Here is an 18,716-nt window from a genome sequence, read left to right as displayed (position 1 = left end):
ATTAGCTACATTTAATATATAATATAAGCCTTATTTTAAAACTTTCTGCAACGAACGGACATAATTGACAAGATGGTTTAGAAATTAACAAGAAAATAATATATATTGAAGGTGCCAATACAGGTTCAGCAAAACCTGATTGAGAATGATACTGATAGAAAATGCACCTTAATACTAATAAATGTGATTGAAGACCTCTCTTTTAAAATGCAGCATAGTTTTAATTAAAATTGATAATAAAAGTTGAAGAATTGTTAGCTAGCAGTTCCAGATGTAAGAGAACCCAGTCAGAAGCACCCCACCAGACTACTGTCAGTGTATTGAAGCAGATGTTAACTGTGGCAGTAGTTCCTCTTAAGGACATTATATAGTGAACATTTTATATCCAATTGTTAAGGAGATAAAATGTGCAGAGATGTCTTTTATTTTATGTCATTACTGCCAGAGAGCCACTGGCCAACTGCTTATCTATTGTCAGCAGTGCTGGAAAGGCATTTAAATATGCACAGTGTCTGGCTCTAAGATAAACAGCAGTAGATCCGATTAACCTTTGAACAGTACAGCTGCTATTAACATCACACATATTATAATATATAGTGTGTGGTAAATTTCCAACCAACACCAGAGCATAAAACAAGAGTGAGGGCAAGATAGACAAAGAGAGAATGTTGGTAGGAGGTGCTGTGTGTGAGATTAGAATTCTAGAATCATTTCAAATATGAAACTTGAACCTGAGCTCTGGTCAGCTGTTTATCTTTTTTTTTCCCTTCTCCACATGATCGAGTAATTATCTACCTGATAGCTACTCTTCTATTATGCATGTACTATCTGGTTGACATGGTAAACTCATTCTGAAATTGTTAATGACTGAATCGTATCCTTGTAATGCTCAGAGATATGAACTTGGTGTTTAAAGAACTGTCGCAATGGATATACATTCAAGTTAGCAAAGTTAATGTCTTGATCTTGAGACATCTTAGTAAGCACCATTATGCAACTCTCGCCCACACACTGCAAATAGTGATTGGTGAAATATAATTGCATCAGATGATATTAATAAGCTTTGTTTACACAGTGCAACCACCCTGAATGCTCAAAGCATGTACAAAGGTCACTGTGACAATGTGCAAACAAAAAACCCAAAGCATAATAGGGGTTTCATGAGAAACATGCAAGGAAGTTTATGTGGCTTTACGCTTGCATGAAAGGTCCTCCCTACCTTTAAAACACAACAGGTTCTTCTTTATAACAATTCATATCCATTATTTGGGTCATAATTTGACTCATTATGATGCTATCTAAGTGGTACTAACAACACTTCCTTGTTTGTGGTTGTTAATGTGGCGTGTAGCATGTGTGCTACAGCACTAATGCATGAAACTAAGTTTGAAACCTGAACAGCAAATAACATCTTAACCATGTATTTTATTTACTTGTTTTGATATTATTATTATTATTATTATTGTTATTATTATTATTATTACCTTAACAAGTGTCCCAACTATTATAATATAAGTACAGTTTTTATGTAGCCACTACTAGTGGGTAAAATTATCACGACATAAAGGTTGAGCATTAACCAGATATGAACTCATGGACAATATTTTTGCGCACATGACCTGTTTGGGAGTATGCACAGGATTTCCTTAATAGTGAAACTGAAACTTAAGTCTCTGTTTCTCAGTAAACCGGAACAAATGCGCAGGAACTTGTGTTATCACCATGGAGTTACATGCGATAAGAGCATGACAGAAGAAGGGAGGGGAAACAGTATAAATATTACGGACGCTTCTTGGTAGGAGACAGATGATTTTGTTACAGCGGGCAACAGACGCTTCACTAGAGAGTTTATATTTATTGTACAATAAAAGACGTCTTAAATGGCAAATTAAGGTAAGATGCGATTTATATTTTAATGACAGAAAATCTAAAACACCTTTTACTATTAAACGAGTTTAGATGGGAATAATCTCGCTTTCATCGTATTGACTTAAATCTTTTATTTATATTTAAGTCATTATTGTTATTTTAAATATAGAAGTTGTTATCGTTCTATTGTAATAAATTTAAAATTAATTGGGTATACATCACGCATGTATTTCTCATTAATTATAGGGACTGACGTATATTTGAGAATACAAAGTTGGTAAACTTTCCATTAAATTACTGGAGCTTTTTATATGCCCTATTTTAAAAAATATACAGTCTTATAGTGTTTAGGACTGTTGGCGTATGCATAGGCGTCGTTAGGTTTGTTTTAGAACTTAAAGAACTTAAATGTTCTTTAGCCCACCCCCACCACAAATAAACATCCATTACTAGATTAAATCGTCAACAGTTCTCGTTCATTCTATCTTATTCAGGCTTGCCACCGTGTCTCCAAATTCACAGTTTACGGAAATAAGGGGCACTAGGACCTGGGGAGGTGCTGATGCCGTACAGTAGCGCTAAAACAGGAAGTTTGAGCCGGAAAGTTTCAATGTTTGTTCGATTGTACTGCACTGCTACGTGTGAGCTAGAGTTCTCTGTGTCAGAGAATATTGCTAAAGACTGTAACTTCAACATAAAAGTAAAAAATACATCATCTGTTACAACTGTCCAAATTGAAATCACATTGACACGCTAGTGAAAATACAATTAAGCTATAACAGAGCAACTCTGATGACTGATAAACAAATGCTAATGTAATATTACTTAAAAACAAGTTAAAAGTATTTAGTACAGGTTTTAATGGCTGGCTTGTTCTTTATCATTTTTGCAATTCTCCTGGGTGGCCTAGCGCTCCATTCATACATCTCCAGTGATTCTAGGTGTATGTAATGTGAATAAACTGGTTTATTTTAGTCGTGTTACATAATTTATGTACTCCGTGTGATTTTTTTCATCTTTCTGTTTGTTTTGTAGGCAAATATACATTGATAAAATAATGCCTCTTGCTGGAGATAATCATAAGTTACACAAATTACAACGGACGCATGATGTGTGTGTAAGATGTAGCCAGTGCTGTAGAAGGAACAGTGACATTTCATACTCTCTTCAGCCCATTACCCACCATTGCTTAAAATCCATTTTACTGGCCAGACCAAAAGGCAGCTACAATCAATGGAAGCAAGTAGCCGAACGGCCAAAATATTCAAATCCTTCAAAGTATGCAGTTTGCTGCTACTATACTGAAGGAAAAGGATGTTCAAGGTTTGGACATAAATGTTCCTTTGCCAGAAGCCCAGAGGAAGTTGTGGTGTGGAACTTCATGAAGGCAGAAAGTCTTGACCTCCCTCAGCTCATCAGCCTGTTAGATAATGACTACACATGCCCAGCCCAGCAGGACAAACCATTAGCACAATGCCCTGGAGCACAGCAGGAGATCTCCTGTAGTTTACAGGGAACATTTGTGGAACTGTGCAAGACCTGCTTTCATGACAGTCCTCAAAAGATTTCATCAAGGGTTCCAGGCACAATCTGTGCTTCAGGACATGTCTGTCAGCCTGTTCTGGTCTTTTGCCACATGGACAAGCAAAAAAAGGTGGCCTATGATGAGGTCAGACCCCTACCCAAAAATAATGTCCAGCGGTGGAAGTACTGTAAGTATGTAGAGAAGGGAGAACCATGCTGGCATGGCCGAAGGCGCTGCTGGTTTGCTCACAGTGAAATAGAAATGGCTGTGTGGGAGTCTGAGAGTAGGGGGAGGCTGAATCGTTCAGATCTGCTCCATGGTTCACAGGGCCTGCAGACAGGAGATTCTAGGACTAGGTCATGTGACACGCCACAAAAGCCAGGACAGGCACACTACTGTCATCTTTGCAAATGCCAGTTCCACACATATGAAGAGTTCATGAATCACTGCTTCACTGTGAAACACAGGAGACTGATCTTTGAAGAAACAGCATTTACATGGAGATATCGCAACCCACCACTAACAAGCAAAATCTTTGGGTTGTGTGAAAGGTATAAATCAAGTTTAGCCCCTATGCGATATGTTCAGTGCAAGCTCAGGTTAACTGTGCGCTGTGCAAGCTTGGATAAATTCAATATTTTCCCACAGAATGGCTACTTGTGAGTATGGAGATAATTGCATGAAGGCCCACAGTGTGGAGGAACTCCAGGAATGGCGAGATCGACACAAGGCTTCACGCAGGAAAGCACGGGCAGCAGATAAGCAGGGCCTACTGTCCTACCAGGACATCCTGCTAGAAGAGTACAGGCACAGTGAAAACAAAGACATGATTGTATGGACCTCATGCCGATATTATTCTTTTTCTTTAAATAGCTGTAGCCATGCCAGTAATCTACATCAGTTTTATAATTGGATTTTGGTACTTAGCTCATTGGAAACTCTAAATGTCTATTGATTTTGAAAAGTACATTTCGAATTCATCAATGTTACATTAACTCTAACTGTTCATTCAAGTTCAGTTGGGCATCAAGGGCAAACAATGGGCCAAATTCATAAAACCTTCCATCAGATATAACCTGACAGTAACGCATTTATGTGGATTGCCTGCGTATTTAGCCATTTGCGCAATATATGGCGCCACTACATTTTGTCCACATTTGCACATAACACCAGTCCAAAAAAAAAAAAAAAAATAGGGAAAATAAGATGTCCTGTTATGAAGCTAATGTGGACTGGATGATCTTTTCTCTAACAATGTTTGGTCACTCATGCAAGTCACAATAAAAAATCTGCACACACACCCATATAGCTAACTGTCAGATTATTTAAAAGGCACATTTTTGGAGTGAGCATGATGACAAAGTTTACAATTACAATAGTAAGATTACATGAAGAGGAAGCTGACTTGCTAAAGCAGTATTTCAAAATGCCACAAACTTTGGCCGTACGCAATTTAGTTAGGCTATTGCAGAGAATGAAACTAAAAACAAATATAGACTGAGAATATAGGCTTTTACTGTTTTACCACGATTTAGAAGTCATGAAGTCATCAATTCAGCGCAACCATGCAATTCCTCTCTTGGGGAAAGTTACAAATGTATGTATGACATTTTTATGTAACTGGCAGTTTTCATCATCGTCTCACAACTGGGGTTAATAAGTGAACTGTTTTTGAGCGTGTGTCTTTAATATGTATGGGATAATTTACATGTCCATTTTGATTGGCTTTAATCTTGGGAACAGGTGAATGTAGCACAGTGGTAAGGCGACACCTGTGCACTCACATTTACTATGATTAGAATTAAATACCGTGTCATACATTTTGCATGGCACAGCGAGGTTACCGTCAAGTTGTATTAACCTGGCCCTTTGTTTTTTTATTGAAATGATTTTATTGATACTAATGTCTTTATTCCTGTGCCTTTAGATGAAAGAATCTCTCCAAGGGGTATCTGTTAGCTGTGACACTGATCTCAATATCTTTATAAGACAAGAGAAAATATCACACAGATGGACTTTCAAAATTAAATCTAAGGTTATTTTTATTACAAATATTCAGTTTATAATAAAAAAAAAATCAGTGTTTATGTATTAGCCTATACAGAATATTATATAATGCTTTGTAGTTAGATATGTGTTAAGTATTATGAATTGGGCAGTCCTGTCATGATCTACTTCAATAGTCATATTTCTTCCAAATGTATTTGTATAGCAAGGAAAACCTTTTGTATGTGCTTCTAGGCAGCTTTGGATGTGGTTGCTTTACTGAGGCAGGACGTAGGTGCCACATTTGCACTTAGTTCAGATAGCCATGAAGAACGCTCATACTCCAACGGCATATGGTTTGAGACCCAAGACACATCCACAACTAAAAAAGGTAAAAAAAAAATAAATAATAATAATTTAAAAAAAAAGAGGATTAATCATATTTATCAAGAACTTTTTTCCTTTAATTCAAATTGCTATACGTTTTAGGTACTACCTGCACAGAATATCTAAATAACTTTTAACTTTTTTTCTAGTGTATGAAATTATAGTGTCCTTCACATCTACTTGCTCTGGGCTGTATGAACAATGGCTAGTATTTGACTTTGATATGAGGCCAGTTCTGTTGCAAAAGCTCAGAGTCAGAGTAGGGCCCCAGCTGCTTCCAGAGCCCAAGAGAGCTCAAGATGATGGAGCAAGTCAACAGCGCAGTGACACATCCATTCAAATACTGCAACCAGAGAGCACAAAACACAGTGAGCAGGTGCCTGTGATCTGGCAAGAGGGAAATGTTGAAATCATCCCATACCAGTGGAGGTCAGGAGCACACCATGAGCTATTAAAAAGGTACAAGAACAGTAAACAACAACTAAACATAGTAACCAAAGAAGATGACTCAATCAATCGCCAGAATTATAAAAAAAAAATGCACAGCTTTCTCTACCAGGAAGAAATGGCAGAAGGTCAACTGGTTAGCAGGTAAGATTTAACTTTCCTTACATATTTTTCTTATAATTTATACTGGCAAAAAGTGAAAATTAATTCTTAATCCATATTCCTAGTACAGCATTTATCTATATGTAAATAATAAACATAGTGGTAATTGTTTACCCACAAACCTTTAAATTATTTAAAATGTTACTATAAAAAAAAGGTATTTGTCTTGTAATTCTTGGAAAACAATTTATTATTCTATGGAAATTTTTTTTAATATGAATTAATATGTCTGCCCAAAATTAAATGTCTAGGTTGAACCTTCGAGGGAAAATGACTTTTAAAAAAATTTTATTTAATCCTTTGTTTGGACTGAAAAATGCCATTTCTGGAGAACTCTTTGGCAGTGTGTCTATCTCCCATTCACTTGCTCCCAATACACCAGAGGGCTACATACTGAAGAGACATGTTCAGTCTGTTCTTGTAGGCTTGTCAAAACCTGAAGGTGGCCTACAACGTGCTTATGAAGCTCTAATTCTAAAAGACACCACTGGTGACACAGAACTACACCTGCAGCTCTCAAACAGATGCTGCACTGAACTGAAACTTGAGACTGATAAAACAGTTGAGATGGAGGTCCAATTTCAGTTGGACCGCATATGGTTTTGTGAAATGCACAAAGCTGTTGACATTCTGCCAGACCTTAGGAGGGTTCTTCCTGACCTGAGTGACAGCAATGTCCAAGTTCCAGTGAAACCAAATCCAGGTCAGCTGAATGAAAAGCAGCAAGCTGCTATGGACTTTATCCTAGGAGCATCTATGCGCAGAAGCAGCATGGCACCACTGTTGATATATGGGCCTTTTGGAACTGGGAAAACCTTCACTCTTGCAAAGATTACACTGGCTCTAGCACAGAAGCCGCAAAACAAAATCTTGATTTGTACACACACAAACAGGTAAATCTATGCTATTTCAAATATGTTTGAAGTGCTCTTCAATTTTAAGTTCAGTTTTTGACAGTGTATTATGAAATCAAGATATGTTGAATCTAACTGACCATTTTCCTTTCTTGTGTTGTAGCTCTGCTGATCTTTATATCAAAGATCATTTCCATAGTAGTGTATCTACTGGTAATCATCCAGCCAGGCCTCTCAGAATAAAAGCAAAAGAGATTCCTCTCAAAACTACTGATCGCATTATTCTACAGTACTGCAGTTTATCCAAAGATGGCTTCTACTTTGAGTTCCCTGACAGAGATACACTAGATGCTACAAAAATCATTATAACAACAACTGCAGTGGCGCGATTTTTTCATGACATGCAGCTTCCACCTGATTACTTCAGCCACATCTTCATCGATGAAGCCTCTCAGATGCTGGAGTGTGAGGCACTAATGGCTCTTGGCTTGGCAGGGGAAAAGACTCAAGTTGTTTTAGCTGGGGATCACATGCAAATGGGGCCCAAGCTCTTCTCTGTAGGAGAGGACAAACGCTCAGATCATACTTTACTAAATCGTCTCTTTCATTACTATCAGGCAGAGAACACTGCTACTTCCACAAACAGCCGAATCATCTTCAATGAAAACTACCGCTCCACAAAGGAAATTGTGGATTTTGTGTCTACACATTTTTATGTTGGCAAGAAGAATGTGATCAAAGCTAAAGGAAATGTATTTCCTCATCCAAACCAATATGCTCTACAGTTCTATCATGCCAGAGGACAATGCTGGTTGGATAAAAATACCTTGTCTTGGTTCAATGCAACACAAATTGAAACTGTTGCTGATATTGTCTTGAAAGTACTGAATGAATGGCCTGAAGACTGGCCACATCAAAATCGTCAACCATCAATCTGTGTTCTTTCACAGGGCAGTCAGGTAACACAATGTTAACTTTATATGGACACAGAATACTGATATGACAATCTTGTTATGAACTTATAATTCATATATGTAAGATGACATAGAATATAACATATAGAATTAATCTCATTTTATCACAGGTGTATGAAATAAGAAAAAGACTGAAACAATATGAACTGCATGATGTTACTGTTGAGAATGCAGAAAATGTGCAAGGTACAGATACATTTATTTATTTTAAAAGTTCCTATGACAGACGTAGGTGGAAATTATATTCACAATTTATTAACATTATTGCCTTTTTCACAGGAAAACAATTCAGAGTAATCATAATATCCACTGTGCAGACCAAAGATAGCTTGAAGTTGATTGAAAACACATGCCTTGAATTCTTCAATGACATGCGTGTGCTGAACACAGTCATGACCAGAGCTCAGTCCCAAGTGATTGTAGTTGGAGATGCTGCTGCTCTGTGCTGCTCTAATTTTGGAAAGTGCTGGAGACTTTGGAGGTCTTACATAAACCATTGCATTGCCAAAGGAAGTGTTTATCCTGAAGATTTCACTCTGGATTGCTTGAATCAAGAACTTCTGGAGATAAAGATTATCGAAACTGAAGAGGATGACAGTAGTGATGGGGAATCAATTATTTCAGAGATACCAGACATTGATGAAGATCCAATATTGAAAGAGCTTCTTGATGAGGACAATCACTTGCAAATAAAGCTAACAGAAGAGGGCCTGTTTCCTGTACTTCATAGTGACAATCTTGACATAAATGTTATGAGGCACCCGAAGCAAAGCAATCCTCCCATACTTCATTCACAGCTGATGTGGAAGAACAATCCTGGCATTTACAGGTGTGAGTTAGTCTTGGAAAGATATGACTCAGGCTATGCAAAGCCACTTGATGAGCCCACCTTACAAATAGAGATCAAAGGCAGAAAAAATGTGGGGCGGTCATTCTCTGGAGCTATAGTAATGGTGGAAATGTTGACCTCTGAAACATCTCCTCAACAGGGAAAAGTGATAGAAGTGCTTGCTTGTGACGCTTCGTCCAAAGAGTTTGTCTGTACTCTTGACAATAATGATAATCAAGTGATGATGCCAATTAACATATGCATCCCTAAACTATACACACCATTTTGGAAGGACAAACCAAACCACATTGCCATAAGAAATCCTGAGAAATGGACTGTAGAAAGATTTGTAAAAATTAACGAGGAAGCACGCAGGAACAATCTCTTTGTTGTCAAATTCCTGAAGTGGCGGGAGGGGTTTCAGTTTCCTTTAGGGATTGTAGTAAAAACACTTCCCAGAGTTACATCACTACAGAATGGACTGAAGGTACTTGATGTAGAGTACCAACTAAAAAGGCCTGTTCCTTTGCCTGTTCAGAAAGAGATGGAAAATTTAGAACATGCTGCAAGATTTTCATCTACAAATGCCTGCAAAGATTTTCTTGACCTAATGACATTCACTATTGACCCTGCAAATTCACAAGACCTTGATGATGCCATCAGTGTGAGAGATTTAGGCCAAAACTATGAAATAGGGATTCACATTGCTGATGTTGCAAGCTTCGTGGCCAAAGATAGTGAACTGGACAGATATGCAAGAAAGCAAGGAACTGCATTCTATGTTTCAGAAGCTGAACCAACATATATGTTCCCAAAAAACTTGGCCACCAAAGTTTTCAGCTTACTTCCCCAATGCAACAGACATTGTATTTCACTGATAACTGAAATTGACAAACAGACACACCACATCCAGAAGAGAACATTTTTCAGATCTGTGATTTGCTCTAAAAAGAAACTGTCATATGAAGATGCCGAGGATATCTTAAAAACCTCAGGCAATGAAATTCGCTTTGACACCTTGGAGGGGTGTGTTGCTGTAGCTTCCCTTTTTGCTGAGGTTCATCGGAAACACAGGAAACAGGGAGACTGGTGCTATAACGCACCCGATGAAGATGAGGTTATTGGAAGAAGACAGTCTCATATCCTGGTGGAGGAGCTGATGATCATGTTTAACCACACAGTTGCTGATAGGCTTCTTGCTGACAAAAAAGCCATGAGCCTAACACCCCTAAGGTGCCAGGACAGACCAGACAGAGATAAGTTTCATCAGTTTCTTTACCAACATATCTCTTTCCTTCCAATGTCCATCCATTTGTCATCTCAACTTACTAAATGCACAGCAGAAGAACTGAAAAATCTAAGTGCAATTCAAGAAACTGTTGATACTGACCAGGAAGTTCTTGATTCTGAATCTTTCCCCATATTGACATCTGTTTTAAAGAATCTTGAGATTGCAGCAATGGATAAAGATATCTACAGAATAATTGATCTTATTTCAACTGATGATATTCACCCTCAGCTTCTTCCTGTTATGCTGAAGTTGAGAAGGTTTCTTTACAAAGCACATATCTTGCGTGCCAACTCAACACACTTTTCACGGATTGGGCACTATGATTTAGAGTTAGACAGCTACACCTGGGCTTCTTCACCAATACGTCGCTATGTAGATATCATAGTACAGCGACTTCTTCATTCTGTACTTGATAACACTGAAATCATGTACACTTCAAGTGAAATTGATACATGCTGTGTTGAATTTGCTCAAAAAAATAACAATCAAGCTGCATGTGAAAAAAAATCACATGCTTTGAATTTTGCTTCAAAGCTGTCCACTCAAAATGCAGGTAAGGTGGCTTACATTGTTGAAGTCACTCCCACAGGAAATAACTTCAGGATATCATTCCCACTGAACAGAACTTCCATTGCAGAAAAGGTTGACATCATGTTTAAGGATCTTCAATTGGCAGATCAGCCAATGTTTGATGAAGAGAATAAGTGCATGGTACTAAAGTGGGTGCGAAGGGTATATTCTTTTTCTAGTCCCAGCATCCATGCTGAGCTGAAACAGCAAGAAGCAAACAATGCAATAACTCATGTGCCAACAGAGTCCTGGAAATGCCTGGTGGAAGCTATTAAAGAAGAAAACTGGGCCTTCATTGTTCCAAAGATTGAACAGTTAAACTCAACAGTGCACCCAAGACAATCTGTGAGAAGAAACATAAAAGATTCTGTAACACCTCCAAGGATAGAGCCATCCAAAGTGAATGAAGAGCATTTTGTTGAGATGTCACTCAAACTAAAGCAAGGAGAAATTATTGAGGTTCAGTTGGGCACCGATACTGAACGGGGACTTTTGGTGCCAGCAGTTCAGCTGCTTATTGTCAACCCAAAATTTGAGATTTGCATGGAACATTCTAAAAATCCAGTCATGTGTTTTTCAAAATATGCACTGTATCCCTCAAGAACATCATATAACACATACAGGGATTATCAGAAAATATGGAAACCTTTGTGTGAAATGGAATCAGCTGCCAGTGCTGTAGCAGAAAATGAGAGCATTGTCATTGTAGATGCAACACTGAAATGGAAACCTTCCAAGGAGGGTCTTCATGGATCCTTTAACTTGCCTCTTGAGAAGAAAGCTCAATGGGCAATTGAAGGCAATCTCAGAAACTGTTTCCTATGTATTCGGTCGAGAATACAACAGAAGAATTTCAATTCAGTTCTGGAAGACCATCTTACAAATGGTCAAGATTTGGATCTAATGGATGTACCTGATCTCATTTGGATAGCCCATGGAGTAGTCACCAAAGTATCAGGGGAAGAAGAATCAAAAGAGTTGACATATATGGAGATTGATTTCCGTATCAACCACATGCCTATGTTAAACGTTCCAGAAAGTATCTTGTGCTCGACTGCAAGATTCACAGTAGAGCTGATCCCAAAGCTTCTGCCTGATGTGTAAGTATGGACACACTGAACTGATAACACTAATTACACAAAATGTATTTGTTTCATATATTTATTCATTTCCTCAGGCGCAAAGAGAGTGCTATTGACAACCTTACAACAGCTAATCATCTTGTGAAGTCCATTGCTACTGGTAAAAAGACATGTAACCAAAGTAAGCCACTTTTACTGCCTTTAAATAAATAACCTTTTCATCAACTTGAAATTCAATAGTTTGCATTGGAAATGCCTTCTTCATAAGTTAAACATTTAAAGTTAATTTAACACTTTTTCATTCCTAGGAACCCAAATTCAAACAAGGACACCCACCAGATTTGAGATTGAGGGCCACCTTAATTTGGGGTTTCCCTACCTGAACAACAGTCAGTGCAAAGCCATAAAGGAAGCACTAAACAATGAGTTCACTCTTATCCAAGGACCTCCAGGTTAGAAGCAGATATATACGTTATCATTTTTTGCATTAACATTTTATAAGCAGACTTTTATAAAATGTATTACTAGAATATTACAATAGTACTAAATATTCAGAGATCGTTACACAGTGTGTGAATAAGTGCCTTGTTCCCTATTTCTGACAGGGACTGGAAAAACAGTGGTTGGTGTCCACATTGTATATTGGTTCTTCCAACAAAACCAAAAACTTTCTCATCCCAGAAAAGCTCGGAAGGAAGATCTAAAGAAGATGTGTATTTTGTACTGTGGCCCATCAAATAAATCAGTTGATGTGGTTGCAGGTAAATTCTTTTAGAATTTTATTTTAGTATCATTATTTCATGGCTCATTTACAGGTGCTAGAGTGTTAGAGAGTAAGCAACTATAAACATTGAATATCACTCGTTAGTCACTTATAAAATAGAAAACAATTACTGCATGTGCATGATTTGTAGGTCAACTGCTGAAACTTCAGCGCAAACTGAAACCTCTCAGGGTCTACAGTGATCAGATGGAGATTCAGGAGTTTCCTTATCCGGGCAGCAATCTGAGGCTGTCCCGTCATTCACAAAGGGTAGAAAAACCCAACAAAGAGCTCAGGTACTATTGTACTTTTTAGAGATACTTTTGAATGTTGTCAGCGTGAGTATATTTGATATGATCAAATATGTACATAAAATGGCTCTATACCACTACACTAGTTTCGGCTAAAAGAAGTGGCTTTTTTTTTTATTTATTTATTTTTTTTTTAGGTCCATTACATTGCATCATAGGATTCGTATGTCTAGTAACCCATTCTCAGGTCAGATAAAGGAATTTGATTTAAGAATTCAAAAAGCAGAATCCCTCACTGATGAAGAGATAAAAAGGTAAGACAACCTAGAAGAACAAATTTTCCAGGTGCTTTAAGGTTACCTATTTGCAGATTCTCAAAATCTGAAGTTAACATTCTGACACTGAAGAAGGTTTTCTTCTTTGGAACTGATGCTTCATTGTATGTCAAATATTAACTATCTTCGACCAAAATTGTCTAAAGGCTTTAATATTATAAGACATAATACTTGTCCCATTTTAAACAGGTACAAGGACTGGCTGAAAAAGGCTCGTAAGCATGAGCTTATGGAACACGATGTCATCCTCTGTACTTGTACTGCAGCCTCGCATCCTAGTCTGGTTGATGCTCTCAGCTTTCAGCAGATCATTATTGATGAGTGTGCCATGGCGACAGAGCCTGAGGCTTTCATTCCCTTGGCCACACATAAACCTGAGCAGGTAGCTTCTCATTTTTATTTCCTTATTTACCAACAATTCTCAATGTGATTTTATTTAAGGCTCTATAATCAAACACTAGTTATCCTGTTCATTTTTTGAATATGAACAAACAAATAGATAAAAAAAGGTATTTCATTTTAGCCGTACCTTTAACAAGATAGTCGTAATATTAATTTGAATATAATGTAATATTATATTAGTATCACAGTGTAGCAGGCACCTCTACTGAGGGACACACCCACTGTCTCTCACACACACACACACACACACACACACACACACACACACACACACACACACACACACACACACACACACACACACACACCTGTCCCACTTGCACCTTGCCTTGTTTGCTACCTTGTTTTCTCCCTCAGTTTAAAGCCCATAGGAACACTCGCATATTGTTGCACATTGTTCCTATATGCAATAGACATCCTGAGGGAAACAATTACTCTCGCTAAGCCTAGAGAACCATTGCAAGCAGCACAGCCTTTTCCCCAGTTTTTTCCACTCACCACAGAGCTTCTGTTGCTATTAGAGTCTTGATGGATAATAAATACACTGTTTTCCCACACTCACGTCCCACTCCCTCCCTACTGAAATCACAGTTAGAATTAGCTATAGTCGTAGAACATCACAGTTCCCTAAGTAACTACTTATGTATTTCATTCCAAATACATTACATTTTCAATCAACTAAATTGCATAATTAATATGAATTTTCAGATTGTTCTACTGGGAGATCACAAACAGTTGCAGCCTGTGGTACATTGTGAGATGTTCCAAAGATTGGGAATGGGAAAATCTCTGTTTGAACGTTACATGCAGAAAGCACTAATGCTTGACACTCAGTATCGAATGGTAAGATGTGTATATTGGCACACACATTGGCACTATCATAGGATAAGAGACCAGCAGAATCAGAATGTGTATCTGTTAATTGTTAGTAGTTGTATTTGTATACTTATAAAATTAGAACCTTTCTGTACTTAGAATAGCAGTAGTCAGATACATGATTGATAAAGATTTTACAGTTCAGTTTAACTCTGTGATGCCCTTTTTTAGCAAGAAGACATCTGCGCATTTCCCTCTCAAGTGTTTTACGAAGGAAAGCTAAAGACTGGAATACCATACAAATCAAGTGTTTTCCTGAACAGTTCAAATAAACCAACATCCATCATCTTTGGCCACATTGAAGGAAAAGAGATTAGTCTGGTGGTCTCAACAGAAAGAGGGAATGAAAATTCAAAAGCAAACATAGAGGAGGCTAAAGAGGCGGTGAGAACTACCAACATCTGCTAAATGTGCATGTGCACTGTTTGTTTACTTTCTACATTGTACATTTACTTTGTACATGTATTGGTGTCTTTTATTATGACTATTGTATTCTTAGCTTTAAACCTCACTCAGTTGCAGCTTTTTTATTGCATTCATTTTTTATTTGCTGTGTGATAACTGACTACTTTAAATACTTTTATAAAGTCTGACTGTGGTATAGCATCAACCCTAAGTATTTTGCTTCAGGTGCGAATTGCCTTGCGTCTGATAAAGGCTGGGATACCAGCAAAGGAGATTGCTATTCTGACACCATACAATGCTCAGGTGGCAAAGATCAAAGAGATCCTGTGGCCGAATCAAGCTGTTACAGTGAACACCATCATGAAGAGTCAAGGTACTGAATCTATAACAACCACCTTCTTTTGTTGTAATGTTTACTATGCTGTATTGGTTGGTTAAATGAGGCTCTGAGATTGACCAGGGTTGTTTTGAAAGCAAGTATGCCTCACTGCAACTTCCATTTAAACAAATTAGAGATGGGCTACTCAGATTCATTCCAATTTATTCATACATCGCATGACACTTAAAATGTAACATTTATTGTTTAGTCTTAATTGTTTTTCAAGTACAAGGGTCAGTAATGAAGGTTCAGCTGGTGGTTTTGTTGGCAATTTCTGTGCACTTTCTCAGAGTTTACATTGGCAAGGGCTAGAGTTAACCCTAACCCTAACCTTTTTTATCTACAGGAAGTGAATGGCGATATGTCATCTTGTCAACTGTACGCTCTTGTCCTAAGATGGATACTGAGGTAGAACCAACAAAAGCTTGGTTCAAAAAGAAACTTGGATTTGTCGTTGATCCCCACCAAGTGAATGTGGCAATCACCAGAGCGCAGGAGGGGCTGTGCATTATTGGTGAGTATTACAAACATAAACATTAAAAACCCAAAAAATGCATTTAATGAACAGCCCACATGTCTGGTATTAGGTAGACTCACTCCTCTTAACAACATATTATCTATTTTGTTTCAAATGCGTTGTTTGTCAATCAAGGTAGTTTTCAACTAGTCTAGTGGACTAGTCTAGTGGACTCATGCCAGAATGAGTGCTGTTTTTAACATACACATTTTAATAGGTAACAAGGACTTGCTATGGAGCAATTATCTGTGGAAAAGGCTTCTGAAACATTACCAAGACAAAAACTGTCTGGTGGATCCTGCAAAGGACATCCAAGTGTCACTTGCATAATCTCCAGAATAGCTGGCCTGAGGTAGTCACAGAAGGTCTGGCCCAAGGGAGTCACAGAAGGGCTGGCCTGAGGTAGTCACAGAAGGGCTAGCCTGAGGGACCACCAGCTATGCACTTTAATCTGCATTGATGATTATGACCAAGTGTACATTTCTTGTTTCTCCATTTTTTCCATTTTTTTCCAATGTTGAGTGCCATGTTTTGTATTGCATTGAACTATACATATTGTAATAATTATGTAATATTATAATTCTTTAGCATGACCTATGATGAGATAAAGGTGTGACAAAAAATGTGTAAAAGACTTTTGTTTTTAGATCAAGATCTTTTCTTTTAGGTCTTCCATATCTAGATGTAGACTTCCATGTGTAAGTAATAAATATAAAAACTCAACTGGGGCAAGTTTACAAAGTTTACAAAATTAATGTGACCAAAACTGACTGACATGATGAAGTTCAATTTACACAAGTCCCTTAATGTCAGTTCAAGAAGGTCAGAAATGTGAAAAGTCCATGTAAGGAATTTGATATCTTTGGTCATATTGCCTTTCCCTTTTTGGTTAGATTTAGCAAAGTTGTTAAGTAATATATGTATGAATTTTTCACTTCCTGGCTCACTGCTAAAACTACATTAAAGACCTAAAGAAGTTATTTATTATCAGTATCAGCTCTAAACTTGGAGTTAAGGTTTTTTTTTATGTTTATGAAAGAAAAAAACAAAACATGTCCAATGTATATATGTAATGCATATAATGTATACCACACAGCATGTCATAGATAACGATCATCCTGTTTAGACTGTTATACTTTATTAAACAGCGCCATCTGTTGGGCTCAAAGTCTCATTCAAACTGGAAAGTATTCCACTTAAACATGTCATCCTCTATCAATTTATGATAACCCTGAAGGATCAACTTGATTCCCTGTTGTGGTTTGACTTTACTGTTCTTATTGTTTTACTAGGTCTGTACATAGAGCAAAAAAGAAACACTCTCTATGGCTTTTTCTATTCAATTAAACATGTGTGGTAGGACAAAAATCATTTTTCTTCACTTTTTATTTATTTATAATTTTTTTTACAGATGTTATTGTGTGCCATACCCTGTAAATGTTACACAAAACCATTGTCAAATGGTACCCATTTTTACATACCCAACATCTACATAGTGGGTTGCATTCACATTACAATACACATTAATCTGGGTGCCTCTGCCTTTATGTTGATTTTACAGTCAAAGTTCTGCACTAACATACTATATGATACATACTGATGCGATAACACAGAAGAAGGAAACATATACAGACATATACAGTGTTTGGTGATGGGGAGGCAAGGCACATGCCAGGGTGATTTAGGTACTCTGAAGAAAGCTGTGGTTTTGCAGGGGCACAAGGGTACTTTCATAAGAAGAGAAGAGAAAAGGGAAAGCATAAAGAGAAAGAGAAAATGAATATATATATATATATATATATATATATATATATATATATATATATATATATATATATATATATAAGAGAAAATAATGGTCAGAGAAAGGAGACAATGTAGATTAGGACAGATGGGTGAGATGAAAACCTAATGGAATGCACAGCACTAAGTGTATTTCTGCCATTATGCATCGTGTGTGTGTGTGTGTGTGTGTGTGTGTGTGTGTGTGTGTGTGTGTGTATGTGTGTATGTATGTGTGTGTGTGTGTGTGTGTGTGTGTGTGTGTGTGTGTGTGTGTGTGTATGTGTGTATGTATGTGTGTGTGTGTGTGTGTGTGTGTGTGTATGTATGTGTGTATGTGTGTGTGTATGTATGTGTGTGTGTGTGTGTGTGTGTGTATGTGTGTATGTATGTGTGTGTGTGTATGTGTGTGTGTGTGTATGTATGTGTGTGTATGTGTGTGTGTATGTGTGTATGTATGTGTGTGTGTGTGTATGTGTGTGTGTGTGTGTGTATGTGTATGTATGTGTGTGTGTGTGTGTATGTGTATGTGTGTGTGTGTATGTGTGTATGTATGTGTGTGTGTGTGTATGTGTGTGTGTGTGTGTGTATGTGTATGTATGTGTGTGTGTGTGTGTATGTGTATGTGTGTGTGTGTATGTGTGTATGTGTGTGTGTGTGTGTGTGTGTGTGTGTGTGTGTGTGTGTGTGTGTGTGTGTGTGTGTGTGTGTGTGTGTGTGTATGTAGCCTCATTAGGGCAAGGGGAGATTGGAGCTGCAGCGGGCTGCCGCCACTCAGCCGCAGCCGTCTTTGATGAGGCTGAATCCACAAGCTCAATCAGTCCCACATGAGACAGAGAAAGAGATAAAGAGTTGGAGCACAGAAAAAGAGAAGGATGGGGGAGGGAAGAGAGGAGGTGGGGGGGGTTTGATTCATTTCATAGTTTTATAATATTACATTCAAATGTGTAACAGAATATGAGACAGAAGAAAAAAGGGATGGCAATAGTAGGATAAAAGGAATTTTGGTCTATTTAAATATTTTGTAAAT

General features: G+C 37.7%; 1 protein-coding gene across 4 annotated transcripts; it reads left to right on the top strand.

The window, feature by feature from the left end:
- Window positions 1-1,739: 1,739 nt before the first annotated feature.
- helz2a (helicase with zinc finger 2a) lies at window positions 1,740-17,275 on the top strand. 4 transcript variants are annotated; one of them, XM_035524420.2, is made up of 21 exons: window positions 1,740-1,893; window positions 2,905-3,945; window positions 4,043-4,226; window positions 5,322-5,429; window positions 5,636-5,771; window positions 5,917-6,358; window positions 6,628-7,269; window positions 7,394-8,189; window positions 8,315-8,390; window positions 8,484-11,994; window positions 12,072-12,157; window positions 12,285-12,428; window positions 12,582-12,737; window positions 12,891-13,035; window positions 13,188-13,304; window positions 13,515-13,707; window positions 14,436-14,570; window positions 14,775-14,987; window positions 15,234-15,381; window positions 15,734-15,901; window positions 16,122-17,275. In XM_035524420.2, exons 2-21 carry the CDS (start codon window positions 2,927-2,929, stop codon window positions 16,232-16,234), a joined length of 8,532 nt encoding a protein of 2,843 aa, XP_035380313.1. In that variant the 5' UTR covers window positions 1,740-1,893; window positions 2,905-2,926; the 3' UTR covers window positions 16,235-17,275. The 4 variants fall into 4 exon arrangements, with proteins under 4 accessions (XP_035380313.1, XP_035380314.1, XP_081573961.1 ...); XM_035524421.2 differs by lacking the exon at window positions 5,322-5,429; XM_081717835.1 differs by lacking the exon at window positions 2,905-3,945 and having other exon boundaries at window positions 1,784-1,893.
- Window positions 17,276-18,716: the final 1,441 nt, after the last annotated feature.

The sequence above is a fragment of the Electrophorus electricus genome, chromosome 7 (assembly GCF_041902795.1).
Source record: "Electrophorus electricus isolate QZ-2024a chromosome 7, ASM4190279v1, whole genome shotgun sequence".
In the NCBI taxonomy this organism is placed as follows: domain Eukaryota; kingdom Metazoa; phylum Chordata; class Actinopteri; order Gymnotiformes; family Gymnotidae; genus Electrophorus; species Electrophorus electricus.
This window is presented reverse-complemented; position numbering and strand designations above follow the sequence as displayed.

What these genes read in the sequence shown, in the direction of transcription:
- helz2a (XM_035524420.2), top strand. Translation starts at nt 2,927, where the DNA reads ATGCCTCTTGCTGGAGATAATCATAAGTTACACAAATTACAACGGACG. An exon ending in CACCATCATGAAGAGTCAAG is followed by an intron (nt 15,382 to 15,733) that starts GTACTGAATCTA and finishes TTTTATCTACAG; the next exon opens with GAAGTGAATGGCGATATGTC. An exon ending in GGAGGGGCTGTGCATTATTG is followed by an intron (nt 15,902 to 16,121) that starts GTGAGTATTACA and finishes ACATTTTAATAG; the next exon opens with GTAACAAGGACTTGCTATGG.